The following is a 25,166-nucleotide window of genomic DNA, read 5'->3' as shown; positions in this document are numbered from 1 at the left end:
CACTTTCAGTTGTAAAATTTTGCAAAAAAAACGACATCCATATATACATTTTTCGCTAAATGTATTGTTCTACATGTCTTTGATAAAAAAAAGGTTTGGGTAAAAAAATAAAATGGTTTGGGTAAAAGTTATAGCGTTTACAAACTATGGTACAAAAATGTGAATTTCTGCTTTTTGAAGCAGCTCTGACTTTCTGAGCACCTGTCATGTTTCCTAAAGGTTCTACAATGCCCAGACAGTAGAAAACCCCCACAAATGACCCCATTTCGGAAAGTAGACACCCTAAGGTATTAGCTGATGGGCATAGTGAGTTCATAGAACATTTTATTTTTTGTCACAAGTTAGCGGAAAATGATGATTTTTTTTTTCTTACAAACTCTCATATTCCACTAACTTGTGACAAAAAATAAAAACTTCCATGAACTCACTATGCCCATCATGAAATACCTTGGGTTGTCTTCTTTCCAAAATGGGGTCACTTGTGGGGTAGTTATACTGCCCTGGCATTTTAGGGGCCCAGATGCGTGAGAAGTAGTTTGAAATCAAAATCTGTAAAAAATGGCCTGTGAAATCCGAAAGGTGCTCTTTGGAATGTGGGCCTATTTGCCCACCTAGGCTGCAAAAAAGTGTCACACATGTGGTATCGCCGTACTCAGGAGAAGTTGGGGAATGTGTTTTGTGGTGTATTTTTACATATACCCATGCTGGGTGAGAGAAATATCTTGGCAAAAGACAACTTTTCAAAATTTTTTATACACAGTTGGCATTTGACTAAGATATTTCTCTCACCCAGCATGGGTATATGTAAAATGACACCCCAAAACACATTCCCCAACTTCTCCTGAGTACGGCGATACCACAAGTGTGACACTTTTTTTGCAGCCTAGGTGGGCAAAGGGGCACACATTCCAAAGAGCCCCTTTCGGATTTCACAGGCCATTTTTTTACAGATTTTGATTTCAAACTACTTCTCACGCATCTGGGCCCCTAAAATGCCAGGGCAGTAAAACTACCCCACAAGTGACCCCATTTTGGAAAGAAGACACCCCCAAGGTATTCCGTGAGGGGCATGGCAAGTTCCTAGAATTTATTATCACAAGTTAGCGGAAAATGATGATTATTTATATTTTTTTCTTACAAACTCTCATATTCCACTAACTTGTGACAAAAAAAAAAAAAACTTCCATGAACTCACTATGCCCATCATGAAATACCTTGGGGTGTCTTCTTTCCAAAATTGGGTCACTTGTGGGGTAGTTATACTGCCCTGGCATTTTAGGGGCCCAGATGCGTGAGAAGTAGTAATCTCTTAGTAGTAGTTGCTCTTTGGAATGTGTGCCCCTTTGCCCACCTAGGCTGCAAAAAAGTGTCACACGTCTGGTATCGCCGTACTCAGGAGAAGTTGGGGAATGTGTTTTGGGGTGTCATTTTACATATACCCATGCTGGGTGAGATAAATATCTTGGTCAAATGCCAACTTTGTATAATTTTTTTTTGAAAAGTTGACTTTTGCTGAGATATTTCTCTCACCCAGCATGGGTATACGTAAAATGACACCCCAAAACACATTCCCCAACTTCTCCTGAGTACGGCGATACCACATGTGTGACACTTTTTTGCAGCCTAGGGGCGCAAAGGGGCCCAAATTCCTTTTAGGAGGGCATTTTTAGACATTTGGATCCCAGACTTCTTCTCACGCTTTAGGGCCCCTAAAAAGCCAGGGCAGTATAAATACCCCACATGTGACCCCATTTTGGAAAGGAGACACCCCAAGGTATTCAATGAGGGGCATGCCGAGTTCATAGGAAAAACAAAATTTGGGCACAAGTTAGCGGAAATTGATTATTTTTAGTTTTTTTCTCACAAAATCTCCCTTTCCGCTAACTTGAGACCAAAATTTCAATCTTTCATGGACTTAATATGCCCCTCAGAGAATACCTTGGGGTGTCTTGTTTCCAAAATGGTGTTATTTGTGGGGTGTTTGTACTGCCCTGGCATTTGAGGGTCTCCGCAATCAATACATGTATGGCCAGCATTAGGAGTTTCTGCTATTCTCCTTATATTGAGCATACGGGTAATGAGATTTCCTTTTTCCGTTCAGCCTCTGGGCTGAAAGAAAAAATGAACGGCACAGATTTCTTCATTCGCATCGATCAATGAGGATGAAAACAACATTGCTTACCGGTAATCGTTTTTCTCGATACCCATGACGGCACCCAGTGCGACTCAGGACCTCCCATCAGGACAGGAAACCTGAGAAGATAAAAAGGACACTCCTCCTCCCAACACCAGTGGAAGAAATAAATTGTTCTCCGGAGAGAAGTGATAAGGGATTAAAGACCCCCCCCCCCCTTTTTTTTTTTTTTACTTATATTACTTCATATAGACCTGACTGATATCCTATATATAATTTTATATAAATATATCTGTATATATATCTATATATGGGGAGGGAACTATCGGGTGCCGTCATGGGTATCGAGAAAAACGATTACCGGTAAGCAATGTTGTTTTCCCCTCACCCATGACGGCACCCAGTGCGAGATAGACTATAAGTAGCGTCTATGGGGGCCACAGCTTGAAGGACCTTCTCCCCAAACGAGGCGTCAGAATGGAGCTGTAACCTATAATGTTTGAGAAAGGTATGTGGGGAACTCCAAGTAGCTGCCCTACAAATCTGAGCTAAAGACACATTAGCCCTTTCCGCCCATGAGGTAGACACTGACCGAGTGGAATAGGCCCCGAACCCGGAAGGAGGGGAAAGACCCAAGGAGATGTAAGCCTTCGTTATGGCCTTCTTCACCCATCTGGCAATAACCCCGCAGGATGCTTTTTTACCCCTATTCCCACCTAAAAACTGGACAAGAAGGTTCTCGTCTTTCCTCCATGAAGCCGTAGCATCAAGGTATACTAACAAGCATCTTTTAACATCCAAGCAATGAAAGCTTTTTTCCCTACTATTGGAAGGGTTAGGGAAGAAAGAAGGTAGCACTATGTCCTGGCTTCTGTGAAAATCCGAGACCACTTTGGGAAGGAAGGAGGGCAGGGGCCTGATTACTACCTGATTGTCCTGTATGACAGTATAAGGTGGATGTGCTGAGAAGGCCTGGATCTCCGAGATCCTCCTAGCAGAGGTAATTGCCAGGAGAAAGGCCATTTTAATGGTCAGGATGTCAATTGGGATCTCTAACAAGGGCTCAAATGGTTTATTGGTTAGGGCTGTCAAGACCCTGTTCAGGTCCCATGGGGGGGAAAGGGGTCTTACAGAAGGATGGATTCTGGCCGAGGCAGAAAGAAAACGTCTGACCCAAGGATGGACTGCTAACTGGTAGTCGAAAAAATAGCTCAAAGCCGACACCTGTACTTTTAGGGTGGAGGCCTTGAGTCCCTTGTCTAAACCTGCCTGTAAAAAGTCCAAGACTTTAGGTATTTCTGGAGGGCTAAATGGGTCGGGCTAGACCCTAGAAAGGAAGCAAAGATATTCCAAACTCTATTATACTTCCTGGCTGTTGTAGCTTTCCTGCTGCCTAGAAGGGTGGAAACAACTCTGTTAGAAAGCCCTCTCCTCAACCAGATGTCCCTGTCAGACTCCACACTGCCAACTGGAGAGTCTCCGGATTGGGATGGCATACCGGTCCCTGGGAAAGGAGGTCCTCCCTGGGAGGGATCATCCAGGGGGGGCCTCTGGCTAGATTTAACAGGGTGGAGTACCAGATTCTTTTGGGCCATTTCGGGGCTACCAGGATTATAGAGGCTCCTTCCCTCCGCACCTTCTTCAGCACCTGTGGAATTAGAGACATAGGCGGGAAGGCGTAGCCGCGTTCCCGGCTCCAGTCCTGGGCCAGACTGTCCACCCCTGTAGGATTCTCTGTGTGATTTAAAGAGAAAAACCTCTCCGTCTTCCTGTTCTTCCGGGTAGCAAAGAGGTCTATAGTTGGGGTCCCATAATTTAAGACAATCTGGGAAAAAACTTCTCCGTTCAGACTCCACTCTGCCTGATTGAGTTCCACTCGGCTCAAGAAGTCGGCCACCGTGTTCTCTTTTCCCTTCAGATGTACTGCTGATAGGAGCAGATTCCAGTCTTCTGCTATTTGGAAAATTTCCTGGCAGAGGAAGATTAGGGATGGTATCTTTGTTCCGCCCTGATGATTTATGTAGGCCACCGTCGTCGAATTGTCCGAGTAAAAGACCAGCTTTTTGTTTAAGACATCTGGAACTGCCACTCTTAGAACCCTTTCTACTGCTTTGAGCTCCTTGTAATTTGACATGCAGGCTCTGGTTCTTAAATCCCATCTTCCCTGCCAGTAATTCCCATCTGAATGAGCCCCCCAACCCCACGGACTGGCGTCTGTTGTTATCCGTATGGGTTCTATGAAGGACCAGGGCATTCCTGCCGAAAGATTCTTCTCGGATGTCCACCATAGGAGGGAATACCTTGCTCTGGAGGAGAGATGAAATTTCTCCTCTAGCGTCTGTGGGAGACCATTCCATGTCTTTAAGATATCCCACTGTAACGATCTTGTGTGAATCTGAGCAAACGGTACGGCGGGAATCGTGGCCGTCAGATGCCCCAATACTGTCATCGCCTTCCTGATGGAGCATCGGAAGGAGCGGAAAAGGATCCAAACATGTTCTTTTATTGCAACTACCTTCTTTTGAGGAAGGATTGTTTTCTGAGCCGTGGAGTCTAGCTGCATCCCTAGAAATATGCAATTTTGAGAGGGGGTTAGGCAAGATTTTTCTCGATTGACCTTCCATCCCAGATCCTTCAATAGAGAACACGCCAGGACAAGATCCGTCTGTAACTGTACCTTTGTCTGGGCTATGAACAAAAAGTCGTCCAGATAGGGTACTAACACTACCCTGGACAATCGGAGGAATGCCACCATCTCCGCCACAACTTTTGTAAAAATTCTCGGGGCTTGTGAGACCCCAAACGGGAGGGCCCTGTACTGAAGATGCAGAAACTGGCCCCTTACTTGGACTGCCGTTCTCAAATACTTTTGGGAGGAGGGATGAATAGGGATGTGGTAATAAGCATCCTCTAAGTCTATACTTGCCATCCAGCAATCCTTGTATAGCAGGTCTATAGTTGTCTTTATCGCCTCCATCCGGAATCTTTTGTATTTCAGGAACTTGTTTAATCGTTTTAGATTTAAAATCATCCGAAAAGTCACATTGGGTTTCCTTACCAGAAAGAGTGGGGAGTAATACCCCCTGCCCTCCTCTTCTTTTGGAACTTGACAAACGACTCCTTTGTCCAATAACAACTGAACCTCTGCCTCTAACACTGTGGACTTTAAGGGATCTTTCGGCGTTGGAGTGCAGGTGAAAAAATTTTGGGGATAGGAGAGAAATTCCAGTCTGAATCCCTCTGCTATCCCTCCCAAAACCCATTTGTTCTGGGTGATCTTTGACCAGGCCGGGAGGAAGGAGGAGAGTCTTCCCCCAACCTGGAGACTGGCGTCATTGCTGCTTATCTTTTTTATTATCTTGGGTTTTAAAAGGGAAGCCGCTAGATTTCCTCTGAAACCGATCCCTTTCCTTCCTATCATAGGGCTTGCCCCTCTGCCTCCTAAAACTCTGCTGGGGCCTACGAAAAAAGGGGGGGCTTCTGAGGGACAGGAAATCCCCTTTTTTTGTCAGAGGCCTTCTCCAGTATGTCATCTAAAGATGACCCAAATAACCTGTCGCCCTCACACGGAAGGGCACAGAGTCTGGCCTTGGATCCCTGGTCACCCTTCCAGGATCTAAGCCAGATAGCCCTTCTAGCCGCATTTGTCATAGCAGAGGCTCTAGCGGAAAAGTGCATCACATCAGTGGAGGCGTCCGTTAAAAAATCAGCTGCTCTCCTCTATCTCGCTCTCCTGAGCCGTCCCTGGCAAACTCCCCGCACTGGTCCACAGGATCGTCGTGGGACGGGTCCCATTCACGCCGTGATGGCACCGCTTCATCAGGCGCACGGACCCTGGCTACCCCTGCAGCCTCGTGGGGTTCTCCACATCTGCCCCAGAGATCTGTGCCCCATGCTCCTCTACAGGACGAGGACTCTCGGCCACCTACCATGGCAGACTTACGCATCCTGATGTGCTCACTTCCCACCAAGGCAGACCTTTCTAGTTTTGCAGCTAACATTTTACAAGAATGTAAAAAAGAATTCACACAAGTACGCTCTGAGATGGCCTTGATTGATACAAAGGTGGACACTGTTCAACAGGAACATGCTTCCTTGTCTGCGGATGTGCAGGTATTGAAAGATAAACTACAATCCCACGATGCACAGCTACACGCCTTGCAATACCATCTTGATGATGTCGAAAATAGGAGTCGTCGCAATAATATTCGGATCAGAGGCCTCCCTGAGTCAATAACGCAGGCGATTCTTTTATCTACCATTGTAAAAATCTTCAATGACCTCCTGGGACGTCCACCGAGCTCCAGCATTGAAATCGACCGAGCCCATAGGGCATTGAGACCTCCCAACCCTGATCCCTCAAAACCAAGGGACGTCATCTGCAGAGTCCACTTTTATGCCGTCAAAGATCAGATCCTGCTCAAGGCCCGACAGATGTCGTCTCTGTCCTACGACGGTGTCCCTTTTATCTTGCTACAGGACTTATCCCGCTACACTCTAGCTCAACGTGCTGCTTTGCGCCCACTATTGCACCTCCTCAAAGAGCGCCGCATCCCTTACCGGTGGGGCTTTCCTTTTGCTCTACTTGCGGGCCCTAAAGATCAAGTCGTCACCCTGCGGGACCCTACGGATCTTCCTCACTTTCTACAGCAGCTGGACTTGCCACCGGTTGAATTGGGACCCTGGCCTTCCCTCCTCCCGCCTGCCTCTGAATCAAGGGGGCGACAGCGTCCACTGCCTGCTGATAAAGCGTCCAATTCCTCTGCTCAGGCCTCAAGAGGACGACGCCAGAAGGGAGCAGACTACCCGAGCCGAAGATCCTCACCTCGCCTTGTCACCTGAGGGGCTTCCTGCTTTGTCTGCCCGGGACTACTAAAGCTCTAACGGGCTGAATGCTCATTATTGGTTCTTAGTTATTTGCCCATCCTCTTTATCTGTCTTTTTGCTCTATATCTGCTGGTGCTTATAAGTTTACATTTGCATCGACTGGTGTTGTGGAGGGTCAGCTCCTGTCCGGCTGACACTTTCTCCCCCAAATAGGTAGAGACTCTCCCTTGGGGTGTCTTCTCCAAGTGACAGTCTCTTTGGACCTTCGGGTCGCATAAAACCACTTTATTCTCCCTCTTGCAGGGTTTTCCTCCTGTTTGTTTCCTTCTAACTGGTTTTTTTTTCCCCCTTTTTCTCTGTGTTTTTTGTCGGTCGTTTCCCCGTGCCTCCCTTGTGTTTTTTTCCTTCCCCCCTCCGCCCACAGCAATGGGGTCTCTGAAGATTGCATTGTTCAACGCGAAAGGTCTCAACACTCCCGAAAAAAGGGCCCAGGTACTTCATCATTTCCACCGCCACAAGGTACATATTGTCTGTTTCCAAGAAACGCACTTTAAGGAGGGTAGCGCCCCGAACATACGACATCGACACTACACCACCTGGCACTTTGCAAATAATGCGGTGAATAAGACCAAAGGCGTCGCCATAGCGATCCACAAGTCTTTACCCCATCAAGTGCTGGGTTGTACTGCCGACTCAGATGCGAGATATTTGGCCCTCACATTACTTATTGGAGGCCAGGAATTGACCTTCCTTAATGTATATGCCCCTAACCAAAATCAGGCTCCCTTCCTTGTAAACCTCATTGATAGTGTCATACCGTTGCTCAGGGGGACAGTTATCTTATGTGGTGACCTTAATCTGACGCTTGACCCGACACTTGACAATTCGACTGGACGTGCCTCCCTCACATATCCCACCATTAAAAAGGTAAAACGGGCACTTCTCCAATTACAATTACGAGACGCCTGGCGGATCCAGCACCCAGTTGATAAGGATTACACCTTTTATTCCGCCCCCCATGGCTCATATAGCCGTATTGATCATATCCTTATCCAGCAATCGGCCCTATCCTGGCTTGATTCCACGCAAATAGGAACTATCCTTTGGTCTGACCACGCTCCCATATACTGCTCCTTGACTTTGCCCTTCCTCTCTAGACAGGAATGGACGTGGCGATTGAATGAAAGTCTCCTTCTTGACACGGGGTGCGCTGCTGATCTGGCTGGCAGTATAACAAACTTCTTATCAGATCATAAGGAGGACTCTACCCCAATACCAATCCGATGGGAGGCCTTGAAGTGTGTTCTTCGAGGTGTACTCATTAAGCATGGCTCCCGTCTCAAGAGGGAGAAAGCCCATTCACTTAAGCTTGCTCTACAAAGAGTCACTTCCCTGGAACTTGCCCACAAACGAGCACTTACCCTGCAAACCCTGCATGATCTCCAGAATGCTCGTATGGAAGCTAAGCGCCTCCTAGAGGTCTCCTACAAACGTATGGTGCAAATTTGCAGGAGTAAATTCTACGAATACGGGAATAAAAGTGGTCGTATGTTGGCAAGGGCTCTAAAGGGGAGACTGGCAGCCTCCCATATTCCCGCTATCAAAAATGTCCAGGATCGTATGATCCACACAACCGCTGATATTGCGGCTGCTTTTCACTCCTTCTACAGCTCTACAACCTGCCCCAAACGCCCCCTCAAGTAGTAGGCGGTCACCCTGACCTACCCCTCCTGCTTCCCAAGCTTTCTGCGCTTGATTCTGCCGCTATAGAGGCTCCATTCACGGACACTGAACTTCATGCGGTACTTAAATCGCTCCCGGGTGGCAAGAGCCCAGGCCCTGACGGGTTCACGGCTAGGTTTTACAAAGCTTTTTCCTCCAATCTTTCCCCTATTATGCTCCAAGTCTTCAATGAAGTGTCTCCTGGGCTCCCCTTCCCGGCGCAGGCCACGGCGGCGCATATTACGTTCATTCCGAAGCCAGGAAAAGACCCCCACCTGTGTGCCAGCTATCGTCCTATCTCCCTTTTAAACGTAGATCTTAAGATCTTCGCCAAATTAATGGCGAACAGATTGAACGCCTATCTGCCTTCCCTGGTTTCCGCTGATCAGGTTGGGTTTGTGCCGGGGAGGGAAGCCCGGGACAACACTCTTAAAACCCTCGACATCATCCACTATGCCAAATCTAAAAAGGTCCCCCTCATGGTGCTTTCCCTAGACGCAGAAAAGGCCTTTGACCGGATCTCTTGGCGCGCCATCCAGGAGACCCTTTCACATATAGGTTTGGGCCCGATATTCCTGTCGAAGATCCTGACACTGTACCAACACCCCACCGCTAGAGTCAAAGTGAATGGTGCCCTCTCCCCCCCCTTCCCAATCCATAATGGGACACGGCAGGGATGCCCATTGTCCCCTTTGCTATACGTTCTGGTCATGGAGCACCTGTTGGCCTCTATTCGTGCCAACCCGGACATAACGGGAATAAAGATCGGATCACGAGAGTATAAATGCGCGGCGTTTGCTGACGATCTCCTTCTATACATAACCAACCCACGTATCTCCTTGCCGTCCTTACTTCGAGAAATATCTCAATTTGGTATCTGGTCCAATTTTAAGATTAATATGTCCAAGTCGGAGGCCTTGGACGTCACTCTGACAAGTGAAGTGACCCAAGCTCTCAAGGCTTCTTTTCCCTTTGCCTGGCCACCTAAGGGCATAACGTATCTGGGGATTAAATTGACAGCAGACCTCTCACGACTTCATAAGTTGAACTTTGCGCCCCTCCTCTTGCAGTTCCAGAAAGATTTAGACGGATGGCGTAAACGAGACTTTTCTTGGTTTGGAAGGATTAGTATAGTAAAGATGACCCTTTTGCCGAAACTACTGTACCTTATACAGACTATTCCCCTTCATATACCGTCTACTTTCTGGTCCCAACTACGTAGGTGGTTCACACAATTTGTATGGGCCCCTGGCCGACCGCGGATAAAATGGGAGATAATGACCCGCACCAAGGAAGCGGGAGGGGTGGGTCTTCCAGATTGCAGGCTTTACTATCATTCCGCAGCATATGCCCGACTGTTGGACCTGACACGTGCTGATTCTCCCAAGGCGTGGGTACAAATTACTAGGGATACTTCAGTGTGCGCGGTTTCAACCCTCCCATGGCTAGTAGGCTCTCCACGTCAACTGTCATTACCTTTGTCATTCTCTGCTCACCATACCCTTGCAACTTTAGCATCCATTAGCCGCTCAACCTCATTGATTGACCCTAAAGGCCCTCTGGTGCCAATCACGGACCATCCTAGATTCCCTCCAGGACACTCCTCTAAACATTTCCTTCAAAGCTCGAGAACCTGACCGATCAGGTTCTGCCATGTTCTCTCTGGCCCCACACTTAAACCCCTGGCCCAGATTTTAGAGGCTCCACTAACCCACAATTCCTTTGAATACTTACAACTCCAACACTTTTACACTTCTCTGAGGGGAACTCACACTCTGGCCAGAAAACTCACTGAGTTTGAGCGGATGTGTATCTCCTCCTCAGCGACCTTACACCCCATATCCGCAGTATACAAACTACTGATACACCAGCGATCCTCGTGCCTTCCTCCGTATTGTCAAGCCTGGGAGCGGGACTTGGGGACTCAGTACACCCCAGCCCAGTGGAACAGATGCTTCCTTCTAGCACACAAATCAACGGTTTCGGCCAAAGCTCAGGAAACGAGCTACAAAATTGTATCTAGATGGTACAGAGTGCCAACACTACTCCACAAATGGTTCCCGACGGTATCGGACCGTTGTTGGAGATGTCTTAAAGAGGAAGGCACGATGATCCATGTGTGGTGGAACTGTAGCGGCTTGCGGCCCTTCTGGCCCTTCGGTCATAAAATAATTAAAGAGGTCAAAGGTGTCCCTATCCAAAACTCCCCAGAAGCTCTTTTGTTATTCGATAGTGTCCTGAATGTCCCGGCATATAAGAAATCCCTCCTAAAATATATGGTTCAGGCGGCAAAGGCGGTGATCCCCAGGCATTGGAAATCCCCTTCTCCCCCTTTGCCTGAGGAGTGGTTTGACGAAATTTCTCTGTATCAGAGGTTGGAGGATCTCATTAGCATTTCGCCCGCAGACACTGCACGATATGTGAGGATTTGGGGCCCGTGGGAAACCTTTCGCTCTTCAGCCGCATTTCGTGATGCGCAGGTTTAGCAGCTTCAGCAGAAATTGTACCCTCCCCCCCCCCCCTTTTTCCTTCCCCCTACTCCCTTGTCCAGCGTCTTGTATGTTTATATGTTACTGAAATTTTACGTGTTCATTGGATATGTCTACCTCATATTCGTTCATGAGCTGTACAATGTGATGATGGGTGTATGCCCAACACAGTTCTGTGGACATCGTGTTTGAACTGTTAACATTGTTTGAATGTGCACACGTCTCTATTTTTGTTGTACCAAAAAATTTTCAATAAAATCTAAATTGGAAAAAAAAAAATCAGCTGCTTTTGAGAAGGAGGGGAGAGAGGCTAGGAGCTCTTCTCTAGGCCTTTTTTCTTTAAGGTGCGTTTCTAGCTGGTCGATCCATAGTCTCAGCGACCGGGAAACCCAAGTGGCTGCGACTGCCGGCCTGAGACAGACGGCCGACGTCTCCCAAGCCCGTTTAAGATATATATCCGCTTTTTTATCTAATGGGTCCGAGAGACAGCCTAAATCATCGAAGGGGAGGGCAGACTTTTTTGTAATCTTGGCGACTGGTGCGTCCACTGTAGGGGCCCTATCCCAACTTGAGGACACTTTTTCTTCATAGGGGTACTTTCTTTTAACAGAGGAGGGTATGAAGAACTTTCTATCAGGATTCTTCCACTCCTTTTTAATAATCGCCTGCATGCTCTCATGTACCGAAAAAACTATGCTTTTTAGGGCCTAAAGCCTGAAAGGCCTGATCTGCAACCGATCTGGTCTGCTTAACCACTTCAGCCCCGCTAGCTGAAACCCCCTTCATGACCAGAGCACTTTTTACACTTCGGCACTAAACTACTTTCACCGTTTATCGCTCGGTCATGCAACTTACCACCCAAATGAATTTTACCTCCTTTTCTTCTCACTAATAGAGCTTTCATTTGGTGGTATTTTATTGCTGCTGACATTTTGACTTTTTTTGTTATTAATCGAAATGTAACGATTTTTTTTGCAAAAAAATGACATTTTTCACTTTCAGCTGTAAAATTTTGCAAAAAAAACGACATCCATATATAAATTTTTCGCTAAATTTATAGTTCTACATGTCTTTGATAAAAAAAAAAAAAGTTTGGGCAAAAAAAAATGGTTTGGGTAAAAGTTATAGCGTTTACAAACTATGGTACAAAAATGTGAATTTCGGCTTTTTGAAGCAGCATCTGGTATCGCCGTACTCAGGAGAAGTTGGGGAATGTGTTTTGGGGTGCCATTTTACATATAACCATGCTGGGTGAGAGAAATATCTTGGCAAAAGATAACTTTTCCCATTTTTTTATACAAAGTTGGCATTTGACCAGAATTTTTCTCACCCAGCATGGGTATATGTAAAATGACACCCCAAAACACATTCCCCAACTTCTCCTGAGTACGGCGATACCACATGTGTGACACTTTTTTGCAGCCTAGATGCGCAAAGGGGCCCAAATTCCTTTTAGGAGGGCATTTTTAGACATTTGGATCCCAGACTTCTTCTCACACTTTCGGGCCCCTAAAAAGCCAGGGCAGTATAAATACCCCACATGTGACCCCACTTTGGAAAGAAGACAGCCCAAGGTATTCAATGAGAGGCCTGGCGAGTTCCTAGAATTTTTTATTTTTTTTGCATAAGTTAGCGGATATTGATTTTTTTTGTTTTTTTCTCACAAAGTCTCACTTTCCGCTAACTTAGGACAAAAATTTCAATATTTAATGGACTCAATATGCCCCTCACGGAATACCTTGGAGTGTCTTCTTTCCGAAATGGGGTCACATATGGGGTATTTATACTGCCCTGGCTTTTTAGGGGTCCTAAAGCGTGAGAAGAAGTCTGGAATATAAATGTCTAAAAATGTTTATGCATTTGGATTTTATTTTTTGACACAAGTTAGTGGAATATGAGACTTAGTAAGAAAAAACAAACAAAAAATTTCCGCTAACTTGGGCCAAAAAAATGTCTGAATGGAGCCTTACAGGGGGGGTGATCAATGACAGGGGGGTGATCACCCATATAGACTCCCTGATCACCCCCCTGTCATGGCTCCATTCAGACGTCCGTATAATTTTTACGGATCCATGGATCGGATCCGCAAAACACATGCGGACGTCTGAATGGAGCCTTACAGGGGGGTGATCAATGACAGGGGGGTGATCACCCCCCTGGTAAGGCTCCATTCAGACGTCCATATAATTTTTACGGATCCATGGATCGGATCCGCAAAACACATGCGGACGTCTGAATGGAGCCTTACAGGGGGGTGATCAATGACAGGGGGTTGATCAATGACAGGGGGGTGATCACCCATATAGACTCCCTGATCACCCCCCTGTCATTGATCACCCCCCTGTAAGGCTCCATTCAGACGTCCGTATGATTTTTACAGATCCATGGATCGGATCCGCAAAACACATGCGGACGTCTGAATGGAGCCTTACAGGGGGGTTATCAATGACAGGGGGTGATCAGGGTGATCACCCCCCTGTCACTGATCACCCCCCCTGTAAGGCTCCATTCAGACGTCCGTATGATTTTTACGGATCCATGGATACATGGATCGGATCCACAAAACACATGCGGACGTCTGAATGGAGCCTTACAGGGGGTGATCAATGACAGGCGGGTGATCACCCATATACACTCCCTGATCACCCCCCTGTCATTGATCACCCCCCTGTAAGGCTCCATTCAGACGTCCGCATGTGTTTTGTGGATCCGATCCATGTATCCATGGATCCGCAAAACACATGCGGACGTCTGAATGGAGCCTTACAGGGGGGTTATCAATGACAGGGGGTGATCAGGGTGATCAGCCCCCTGTCACTGATCACCCCCCCGTAAGGCTCCATTCAGATGTCCGCATGATTTTTACGGATCCATGGATACATGGATCGGATCCACAAAACATATGCGGACGTCTGAACGGAGCCTTACAGGGGGGTGATCAGGGAGTGTATATGGGTGATTACCCGCCTGTCATTGATCACCCCCTGTAAGCCTCCATTCAGACGTCCGCATGTGTTTTGCGGATCCGATCCATGTATCCATGGATCCGTAAAAATCATGCGGACGTCTGAATGAAGCCTTACAGGGGGGTGATCAATGACAGGGGGTGATCAGGGAGTGTATATGGGTGATCACCCGCCTGTCATTGATCACCCCCCTGTAAGGCTCCATTCAGACGTCCGCATGTGTTTTGCGGATCCGATCCATGTATCCATGGATCCGTAAAAATCATGCGGATGTCTGAATGGAGCCTTACAGGGGGGTGATCAATGACAGGGGGTGATCAGGGAGTGTATATGGGTGATCACCCGCCTGTCATTGATCACCCCCCTGTAAGGCTCCATTCAGACGTCCGCATGTGTTTTGCGGATCCGATCCATGTATCCGTGGATCCGTAAAAATCATACGGACGTCTGAACGGAGCCTGACAGGGGGGTGATCAATGACAGGGGGGTGATCAATGACAGTGGGGTGATCAGGGAGTTTATATGGGGTGATCATGGGTGATCAGGGGTTAATAAGTGTCGGGGGGGGGGGGTGTAGTGTAGTGTAGTGTTTGGTGCGACTTTACTGACCTACCTGTGTCCTCTGGTGGTCGATCCTAACAAAAGGGACCACCAGAGGACCAGGTAGGAGGTATATTAGACGCTGTTATCAAAACAGCGTCTAATATACCTGTTAGGGGTTAAAGAATTCGGATCTGCAGCCTGCCAGCGAGCGATCGCCGCTGGCAGGCTGGAGATCCACTCGCTTACCTTCCGTTCCTTTGAGCGCGCGCGCGCCTGTGTGCGCGCGTTCACAGGAAATCTCGCGTCTCGCGAGATGACGCGTATATGCGTCCAGGAGGAGTAAAGCAACCACCTCCCGGACGCATATCTGCGTACAGCGGTCGGGAGGTGGTTAATGTCCTCCAATTGCATAGTTGCTCGGACCGCTTTTAGTAACGGCTGCGTATCATCAGGTGAAAAAAAGGACTTCCCTGAGTATTCCTCGTCCGAGGAGTCTGAATTACTGGAATCTAACTGTCCGGATTCTCTGGCTTCACTATCGGATGAGTCCATTTCCATACTATCATATTCTGTGGCTTTATCCGGGGATCTGGCACGGCCTTTACTGAACGCCCTGAAGGACGCTTTGATTAGGGACTTCATAGATCTTGTAAGGGTCTGGGACTGTTCCGCTACCAGCTTGTCTATACAAGCTGTGCACAGGGATTTCTGAAAGGATGCAGATAGAGCCGTCTTACAGTCTGCACACTCCTTGTGTTTGGATTTGGAAGATGACTTTTTAGGAGGCTTGGGAATCTAAGATAGAAACACCTTATTAGTAAAAAAGGAATGTTCTCACCCAGTGAATTTTCCTCTCCCCGTCCTTAGGCCCAGTACCGGACTTGCAGGCCTCAAGGGGTCCAGGGGTTCAGCGCGTCCATCAGTAGGGTCCGACATGCTCCAGCTGGATCCCACTTCAGCACAAAAACCTGTGCCCCGCTGGCTGCCTGCACCTGCTGCCGTATTTATAGATTTAAAAGACGCGCCTCGGCCCTCACTTCCGGGTCCTGCGCGTCGGGAGAGAGCTCCGCCCCCCCAACGTCATCAGCCGGCCCCCTGAAGGACGGCCCCGCGCATGCGCATAAGCGCTTAGACGCGCGGGCGCCATCTTTAACCAGGGCATGTCGGCGTGGGGAGCCGCCTGAACACGGCCACAGCGGCTCCCCCAGGACCGGTAGCGAGTGCCGGCGCAGGCAGACTTGTGGGGAGCGGCTTCCGGCACGGCCACAGAACTACCGCTCCCCAGGGATAGGTCTTCCCACGGCCATGCCACAGACCCCCCCAGCGCTCTTCCTCGAGGTATGTCATGCAGCGATCCGCTGCGATGCTTCTCTGGAACTCCCGTCCGGAGGACAGGAAACCTGAACTGGTGTTGGGAGGAGGAGTGTCCTTTTTATCTTCTCAGGTTTCCTGTCCTGATGGGAGGTCCTGAGTCGCACTGGGTGCCATCAAGGGTGAGGGGGAAAAAGGAGGGGAAAGGTGTCTGCCAGGACATAGGAGCACCGCCCACCATCAATACCCACTTAGCTCGTATGCCCTGGCAAACCAGATTTCTCCATTCACATCAATCGATGTGGATGAATAAATCATTGCCGGGAATATATATTTTTTTATATATAAAAAGTGTTTGCCAAAGCATATAAACACCGCCACCTCCTCAGCTCATAAGCCTCGGCAAACATATCTTTTACTGCAGAGGAGAAATCTCGTCTTGCAGCGCCGCATACACTGACTTGTGTGTAATCTGACAGCAGCGCAATGCTTCTGTCAGAATGCACATCAGTGCTGCAGATCGGTTGGTCCACCTGGAAGGTAAAAAAACAAAAAATAGAAAAAAGAAAAAACCAGGCCGCAACGCAAAATTTTTTATTAACTTTATAATAACTTTAGAACTGAACATATAAACTTTTTAACTTTTGAAACTGAACGTTAACTTTTTTGCTTACTCTGAGATGCAATCCCTATGCTAGGTGTACCTGTGTGTGGTACTTCCGGAAACACTCTCCAAAGCATAGGGCAGGGTGGTCAGGGCAGTCAGGACACAAATAGCGGGTGTCACGCCTTATTCCACTCCTGCTACAGACACAACATCTTTTTCGGGGTGACGGTACCAGGAACGACACAGGGGAAATGTTGCTCGTGTAGACGGCTAACTACACTGGTGGATGGGGCCACGGAACCTCCTGGGTACAGGAGGTTCTCGATGATCTCTTCCTGAAATTTGAGGAAGGATCCTGTTCTCCCAGCCTTACTGTAGAGAACAAAACTATTATATGCAGCCAATTGAATCAAATATACAGACACCTTCTTATACCAGCGTCTGGTGCGTCGGGAAACTAAATACGGAGACAACATCTGGTCATTGAAGTCCACCCCTCCCATGAGCAAATTATAGTCGTGGACCGAGAGGGGCATTTCAATGACTCTGGTTGCTCGCTCAATTTGTATTGTCGTGTCTGCGTGAATGGAGGAGAGCATGTAAACGTCACGCTTGTCTCTCCATTTCCCTGCGAGCAGTTCTTCGTTACACAAGGCAGCCCTCTCCCCCCCCTTGCAAGACGGGTGGTAACGAGCCGTTGGGGGAAGCCCGCGCGGTGCCACAGCAGCCAATCTGTTCTAGAAACAAATGCCTAAAGAGGGCCACACTTGTGTAGAAATTGTCCACATAAAGATGGTACCCCTTGCCAAATAAGGGTGACACCAAGTCCCAGACTGTCTTCCCACTGCTCTCCAGGTAGTCAGGGCAACCGACCGGCTCCAGGGTCTGATCTTTTCCCTCATAGATCCGAAATTTGTGGGTATAGCCTGTGGCCCTTTCACAGAGCTTATACAATTTGACCCCATACCGGGCGTGCTTGCTTGGGATGTATTGTTTGAAGCCAAGGCGCCCGGTAAAATGTATAAGGGACTCGTCTACGCAGATGTTTTGCTCAGGGGTATACAAATCTGCAAATTTCTGGTTGAAGTGGTCTATGAGGGGCCGAATTTTGTGGAGCTGGGTGGCCTCTGGGACGGGAGGTGGTGTTATCACTAAAGTGCAGGAAACGCAGGATGGCCTCAAATCGTGCCCTGGACATGGCAGCAGAGAACATGGGCATGTGATGAATTGGGTTCGTGGACCAATATGACCACAATTCATACTTTTTGGTTAGACCCATGTTGAGGAGAAGGCCCAGAAATTTTTTTAATTCGGAAACTTGGACTAGTTTCCACTGGAAAGGCTGGGCATAAAAGCTTCCCGGGTTGGCGGATATAAATTGTGTGGCATACCGGTTTGTTTCTGCCACAACTAAGTCCAAGAGCTCCGCAGTCAAGAACAGCTCAAAAAATCCCAGGGCTGAACCGATCTGAGCTGTCTCAACCCGAACTCCAGACTGGGCGGTGAAAGGGGGAACTGATGGCGCGGCTGAAGTTGGGGGCTGCCAATCAGGATTTGCCAGCACCTCAGGGATTCTAGGGGGTCTACGGGCCCATCTTTGCGGTGGCTGGGACGGGGTAACTAATGCACGTGCCACCGTACCAGCTTCAACTGCCCTTCTGGTGCTCGCCACTTCACCATGTTGTACGGCAGTGCTGGTACTAGGTCCAGGGAGGGCTGCGCTGCTGGTTTATGCCTCACTACGTAATCCGACAGCGCCAGCCCCACTCTGCTGCCCTTGAAGCGGATCCTGCGCAACCTGTGGTCTAGCAACGTGGGGCCGGGTACGCCTGGTGGCATCAGGGACCTCAACCTCCTCGTCCGAACTTTGAGTCAGACTGCCACTGCTTTCTACAGGTTCATATTCTGACCCGCTAGATTCGTCAGATGAGGGTTCCCATTCCTCATCCGACTGGGTCAGAAGCCTGTAGGCCTCTTCAGAAGAATACCCCCTGTTTGACATTTGGGCAACTAAATTTAAGGGTATTCCCTGAGACTACCCAAGAAAAAAAGCAAGCCTGTCTTACAAATGGGAGGCTAGCGAAGTACCGGAGGCTGCTGCGGTTGATAAAAAATATCAAAACTGATTTTTTTTTTTTATCGCCGCAGCGCTTGCAAAGTGAATGTGCAGTGATCCCCCCCAAAATTTTTTTTGTAACTGCGGCGGGTCAGGCGTGGGCGAACGCACGTGTGGGCGACCGATCAGGCCTGATCAGGCAAACACTGCGTTTTGGGTGGAGGGCGAACTAAGGTGACACTAATACTATTATAGATCTGACTGTGAACAGTTTTGATCACTTACAGATACTATAAAAGTACAAATGCTGATTAGCGATACGCTAATCAGCAAATAAGTGACTGCAGTGCGGTGGGCTGGGCGCTAACCGATCGCTAAACTACCTAACCAAGTGGCCTAAACTATCCCTAAAACCTAACCGTCAATACCAGTGAAAAAAAAAAAGTGACAGTTTACACTGATCACTTTTTTCACTTTTACTAGTGATTTACAGGGGCAAGAAGGGGTGATCAAAGGGTTAATTGGGGTGCAGGGGGGTGATCTGGGGCTAAGTGTGCTGTTTGGTGTTACTCACTGTGAAGCCTGCTCCTCTGCTGTGACCAACCGACGAAAAGGACCAGCAGAGGAGCAGGGAAGCAATTTAACACATCATATTTACTAATATGATGTGTTATCTGGCTTCTGATTTGATATTTTAAAAATCGCCAGCCTGCCAGCAACGATCATTGGCTGGCAGGCTGGTGACGTGACCCCCCTCGAACTTTTGCTGGCCCGCGATGCGCATGCGCGGGCCGGCTAAGCGCGTCTCGCGAGATGGCGCGTATATGCGTGACTGTGCGCAGAGCTGCCGCCTCCAGAACCTCGATCCTGCGTTAGGCGGTCCGGAGGCAGTTAAGATGCTACATAATCTTGGGGCAGTTTGGGTGATCCCTTGACTATCTCCCACTACAGCATTCTTGAGTGCATTTGAGTGAAACACTTGAGGTTTTCAAGATGGCGGGCCCGCCTAGAGTGAAACTGGTCTCTTTAAATGTCCAAGGTTTTAACACTCCGGAGAAACGCTCAGGGGTTTTCTTCATAAGGCCATTACCCAATTAATTTGGAAATCCAACAGGGCTAGGATTAGCTCTTCAATATTAACCAGACATAGAGATAAGGGAGGATTGGGTCTACCAGATCTTAAGGTATATCATTCATCATCGATACTGATGAGAATCATAAATTGGTCAGATAAGAATTCCACGAAACTTTGGATTAAGATGGAAAGGAAACTGTGACGGAACTCTATGCCGGAAAAGAAAAACGTAAGTGTGAAAGTACCCTTCGTTGGAGAAATTACTAGTATAGGTGATGAGATGATGTCCAGGGATTAATAGAACTGTAATATGTCCACACAATTCCCTCTCTTCCATTTCCCTATTCCTAACCTGCATATTGTCTGCCTTGGGGATGTACACATATTGTTTCCCATCTTTATGTCTTACTCACTCTCTCCTCTTTGGCCCTGATTGGTCGGTTTATATTTCACTGGCTAGATAAGCGAGCTGTTTTCACTCAAGTTATAGGCAAACCCTAGATTTAGGGAGATAGGTTCCTAATTGGTTACATGATATGTATAATGCTGACTCAATGGAACTATCTTTAGTTTTATTGTTTTACATACCCACTATCTTTAAATGTATATCTTTGTTGCTACAGAAAGTTTGGATCCTGCACAATCCTTTATTTGTATTTTGCTTTTTGAATCTTGAGCCAATATTGTTCAAGAAAGATATGCTTGAAAAATAATAAAGCAAAGTAAACATAAAATTTAATATTACAATTCAGAGTATCTATGATGCAAAAGCACAATTCAAAACCACAGACGTGGAAGAATGATTGTGTTTACGCAAAGCATCAGTCACCCACACAGGATTTATATCAGGACTCTGGTTTTTCGGCAGAAATTTTAGGAACATTATGATGGAAATGAATCTGTGTAGGCAACTTGGAAATTATAATGCATTACAGAATAGGCCTTTAAAGTAGTCTAGAAATTACTCTAGAAATTACATACATTAATGATTGGAATGGAAAATACTTTAGTGACACACATGTTGATACCTAGCTAACACAATCCAAGCTGTAATGTGCAGCTTTCACACTTTAGTGGTCACTTAGTAACATGCTGAACATGCCCAGAACACACATGAACAGGATTTGCACACTGACTTGCTGCAATAAAGTTATCACATAGGAATATATAGCATGGTGGCTCAGTGACTGCTTAGTCTACTTTCACACTCGAGTTTTGGCTTTCCGTTTGTGAGATCCGTTCAGGGCTCTCACAAGCGGTCCAAAGCGGATCAGTTTGCATTCTAATGCATTCTTAATGGAAAAGGATCCGCTCAGAATGCATCAGTTCAATCTCCATTCCGCTTTGGAGACGGACACCAAAACGCTGCTTGCACCGTTTTGGTGTCCGTCTGATGAAACTGAGCCAAACGGATCCGTCCTGGCAGATAATGTAAGTGAATGGGGACGGATCTGTTTTCTATAACACAATCTGGCATTGATAACAGATCCATCCTCCATTGAATTTCAATGTTGTTCAAGATGGATCTGTCTTTATGTTAAAGATAATACAAACTGATCCATTCTGAACGGATGCAGACAGTTGTAGTATCTGAACGGATCCATCCATGACGGAACTGCACAAAACGCGAGTGTGAAAGTAGCTTTACTTGCAGCACTTTATCAAAACAGCGTGCATGTACTGGACCAGACAGGACCAGCCAACAAGTGTTATCTCTCACTGAGATGTCAGCACATAATAGACAATTCAATATAAGGGTTCAGTTACATAGGCTGATGTTCTGTCATTAATGAGTGCTGATTAACCATACAGCAAATTGATCAGAGCTTGTTTCCATTGACTGTATGCAACCAAATGATTGTTAATAAAATTCTTCAGTCAAACAGTTTTAGTATTGATGGCAGCACTTCCCTGTGCACACGGGGTGATCTGCTACACCAGGGTTTAGCCAATCATAGGGGGCACAGGCAGCAGCAGCGGTGTGTGCTCCTGTCTGCGGAGCGTTCAATGCAGCCCATATTCCACCAGTTACAGAGGACGCTGTACACTGCTGACATGTCATATACTGATTCTAAAGTGCGACAGGAACCCAGGACTAGCAACAGCAACATCAATTAATAAAGTATTTTACAAAAATGATTATTTTGGGTCATTTAGAACATTATTAAATAAAATGTAATAAAAATTAAGTTATTCTTTAAGCCCATGTTTTATAGTTAAATAATGTGTTTTTTTTTTAAAAGTAATTGATGGTAATTATAAACACTAAATATTCATTAAAAAAGTTATATATCATGCACTACAATTTGTTGCAATTAGCACAGTTTGACACTGAAAAAGAAATAATGAAATAAACCAAACCAAAAACATGTGAATGGAGCAGATAAAGAATATGTGTCCAAAGCTCCTTTAAAAATAACTCACCTTATTAAAGTGCAAGCAAAAAAACTAAAGAGGAAGAGCATTGAGTAAGTACACTGCTGTATGACTCACACCAGTCTGTTTGCTGAAGACAAAAAAAAAACTTGATGACCAGAAAAAGTATTGCACCACTGCTAACAATACTTACGTTAGCCTGGCCAGTTTGTCCCGGGTCTGATTGATATCCTTATGCTTTGTATACAACCAATCTTCAAGTTGCTTCTTATTTGGAAAATACCCCAGCAATGAAGTTAACTCATCACTGTGTCTAGACTTTATTTTTCGAATATGCTCATCTTTTTCACCCTACATGAGAATGCAGTAAAAAATATACAGTGAAAATACTGTATTTATTTTAAGTGTAAGCTAAGATTATCAAATAATGACATCAGGAAACAATGGCAACTGCTTTTATTGTAGTCTGTAAGCATAATTATGGATAGATTACATTTTAAAGATGTACCTTATCCTTCTTCAGCATGTCCATCTGTGTGCGCGTCATTGTATGCATGTTCATTTGCGCCATTTCCTGATCCAGTTTACGGATTGTTCTATCCAACTCAGATCTCTGACTCTGCAGCTGCATAACTTCACTTTTTAGGGAGTCTACATTGCAACTTTTCTCTACACTATCCAGCTCACGTTCCTGACAGAAATCAAAAATCAAATTTAGTTACATGTGCAATGCCAGACAAAGGCTTAAAATCACGAATCAATGTTATTCTATTGATACGTTTTTCCCCACAACCTTAACTTGTCATGTTCTAAATAGAGGTATCTTCAAACAAGGCACATAAACAATATAAAAAACATGGAGAGGGAAGAAGACTGGTGTTTCTCACAGTTCCTAACACTCTGAAACGCAGACAAATGACATTGAACTGCCCCAATGCTATGATCATATACTGTGCTGCACATTAAGGCTAGGTCTACACGACGACATTTGTCGCGCGACATTTTGTTGCACCAATGTCGCGCGACAATTTTTATAATGGCAGTCTATGGTGTCGCACTCCAACATGCGACATGCTGCGACTGCGGCGCGACAGTCGCAGAAAATCCATTCAAGATGGATTTTTCTGCGACTGTCGCGTCGCAGTCGCAACATGTCGCATGTTGCAGTGTGACACCATAGACTGTCATTATAAAAATTGTCGCGCGACATTAGTGCAACAAAATGTCGCGCGACAACTGTTGCGCCCTATCTAGCCTTAAAGCAGAGTGTGACTAATTCCTACAGATGTGGCACAGTATGTATCCAAGGTAAAATTGTATACTGATGGTGTTCTAAAAGTAATGACTAGGGATGAGCGAATCGACTTTGGATGAAACATCCGAAGTCAAATCACATAAAACTTCGTTAGAATACTGTATTGAGAAAATTTCCAAAACCCACTTTAATTCTAAAGTCACTTTGTGGAGCTTACAAAGAGAGGGAAACCACCCATAAATGATTACATTGTAGAAACTATACCCCTCAAGTTATTCAAAACTGATTTTACAAACTTTGTTAACCCTTAGGTGTTCTACAAGGAAAAAGGAGACGACATTTTTTTAATGTAACTTTTTGGCAGATTTTTTGAGGGGCTCTGATAAGTTCCTGACTGGAAGATTTTGGCAAAATTCTCAGCTTGTAACATTGGCCTGAGGAATTGGCTAGTATTGTCAGTTGCGTATCATTTTGGTGCATTTTTTGCAGTGAATTGTGTATGTATATTTTTTCATCTACACAATGTATCGTTTTGTGTAAGATGTTCTTGTGGTGCATGTGGTCCGCACCGGCATTCTCCATTGTACGCATTTTTTTCTGGGGATTGCCGTTGTCTGCGGACTGCATGCGGAGGAACTGCTCACCCGATTATAGACACGCCACAGTGTATGGTTTTGGAGCATTTTCACCCGTTTAGGTCACTTTTTTTTGTTGTTGAGTTTTTGAGATTTTTTATTTTAATTCATTTTTTTCCTGTAACACATCAAGGGTTAACAGCCAAATAAAACTCAATATTTATCACCCCAATTCTGGAGTTTACAGTGGTCGTAAACTGCTGTACGGGCACACGGCAGCAGGAAAGGAGCGCCATATGGATTTTGGAGGGATAATTTTAAGTTGCCATATGACATGTGAGGACCCCCTGATACACCCCTAGAGTAGAAACTCCCAAAAAGTTACCCCATTTTGGAAATTATAGGATAAGCAGACACTTTTATTGGTATTAGGCCCCATTCACACATTCGTAATTTGGGTCTGCATTTGTTCCGCAATTTGCAGACTCATTCACTTTTAATGGGGCTGAAATGGATGTGAATCTGGATTTCCGGGATCCGCATCCGTTTTTTCGGGATCCGCAATTCCGTTCCTGAAAAAATAGAACATGTCCTATTGCGGACCAAAAAAGGCATTTTCTATTACAGTGTTTGTGATGTGCGGTCCGCAAATTTTGGATCGCACATTGCAGGTGTCCGTGTTTTGCCTTGACATATTTTGTGGTATATATGACTTTTAATTGCTCTATATCGCTTTTTGTGTGGCAAGGTAACAAAAAATGGCTCTTCTGGCACAGTTTTTATTTTTTGTTTTTTTACAGGGTCCACCTGACAGGTTAGATCCTGTGCTATTTTTTACAGAGCAGGTTGTTATGGACACGACAATACCAAATACTATATGTCTACTTTTATTTTTCCTTTGTTGCAGTTTTACATAATAAAGCATTTTTGAAATAAATCATGTTTTTGTAACTCCTTTTTCTAAAAGCCATGTTTATTTTTATTTTTTGGGCAATTATCTTATGTAACATAGTAACATAGTACATAAGGCCGAAAAAAGACATTTGTCCATCCAGTTCGGCCTGTCATCCTGCAAGTTGATCCAGAGGAAGGCAAAAAAAACCTGTGAGGTAGAAGACAATTTTCCTCACTTTAGGGGAATAAAAATTCCTTCCCGACTCCAATCAGAATAAATCCCTGGATCAACGATCTCTCTCTAGTAGCTATAGCCTGCAATATTATTACGCTCCA

General features: G+C 46.1%; 1 protein-coding gene across 4 annotated transcripts in view; it reads right to left on the bottom strand.

Annotated features, from left to right (window-relative positions):
- Window positions 1–22,248: 22,248 nt before the first annotated feature.
- The window catches only part of LOC122926323 (DNA repair protein RAD50-like), a 131,241-nt gene continuing 128,323 nt past the window's right edge, over window positions 22,249–25,166 (bottom strand). Inside the window, exons 11-12 of one of the 4 annotated variants that reach the window (XM_044277696.1) lie at window positions 22,615–22,797; window positions 22,249–22,457 (exon numbers count right to left, since the gene is read on the bottom strand). In XM_044277696.1, coding sequence (XP_044133631.1) covers window positions 22,296–22,457; window positions 22,615–22,797 — 345 coding nt within the window. In that variant the 3' untranslated portion in view covers window positions 22,249–22,295. The remainder of the gene's footprint in view (window positions 22,458–22,614; window positions 22,798–25,166) is intronic. The other 3 variants (XM_044277697.1, XM_044277699.1, XM_044277698.1) reach the window with 3 other exon arrangements.

This window comes from Bufo gargarizans, chromosome 2, assembly GCF_014858855.1.
Source record: "Bufo gargarizans isolate SCDJY-AF-19 chromosome 2, ASM1485885v1, whole genome shotgun sequence".
Taxonomy (NCBI): domain Eukaryota; kingdom Metazoa; phylum Chordata; class Amphibia; order Anura; family Bufonidae; genus Bufo; species Bufo gargarizans.
Note: the sequence above shows the minus strand (reverse complement) of the source record. Positions and strands in the feature narration are given on the sequence as shown.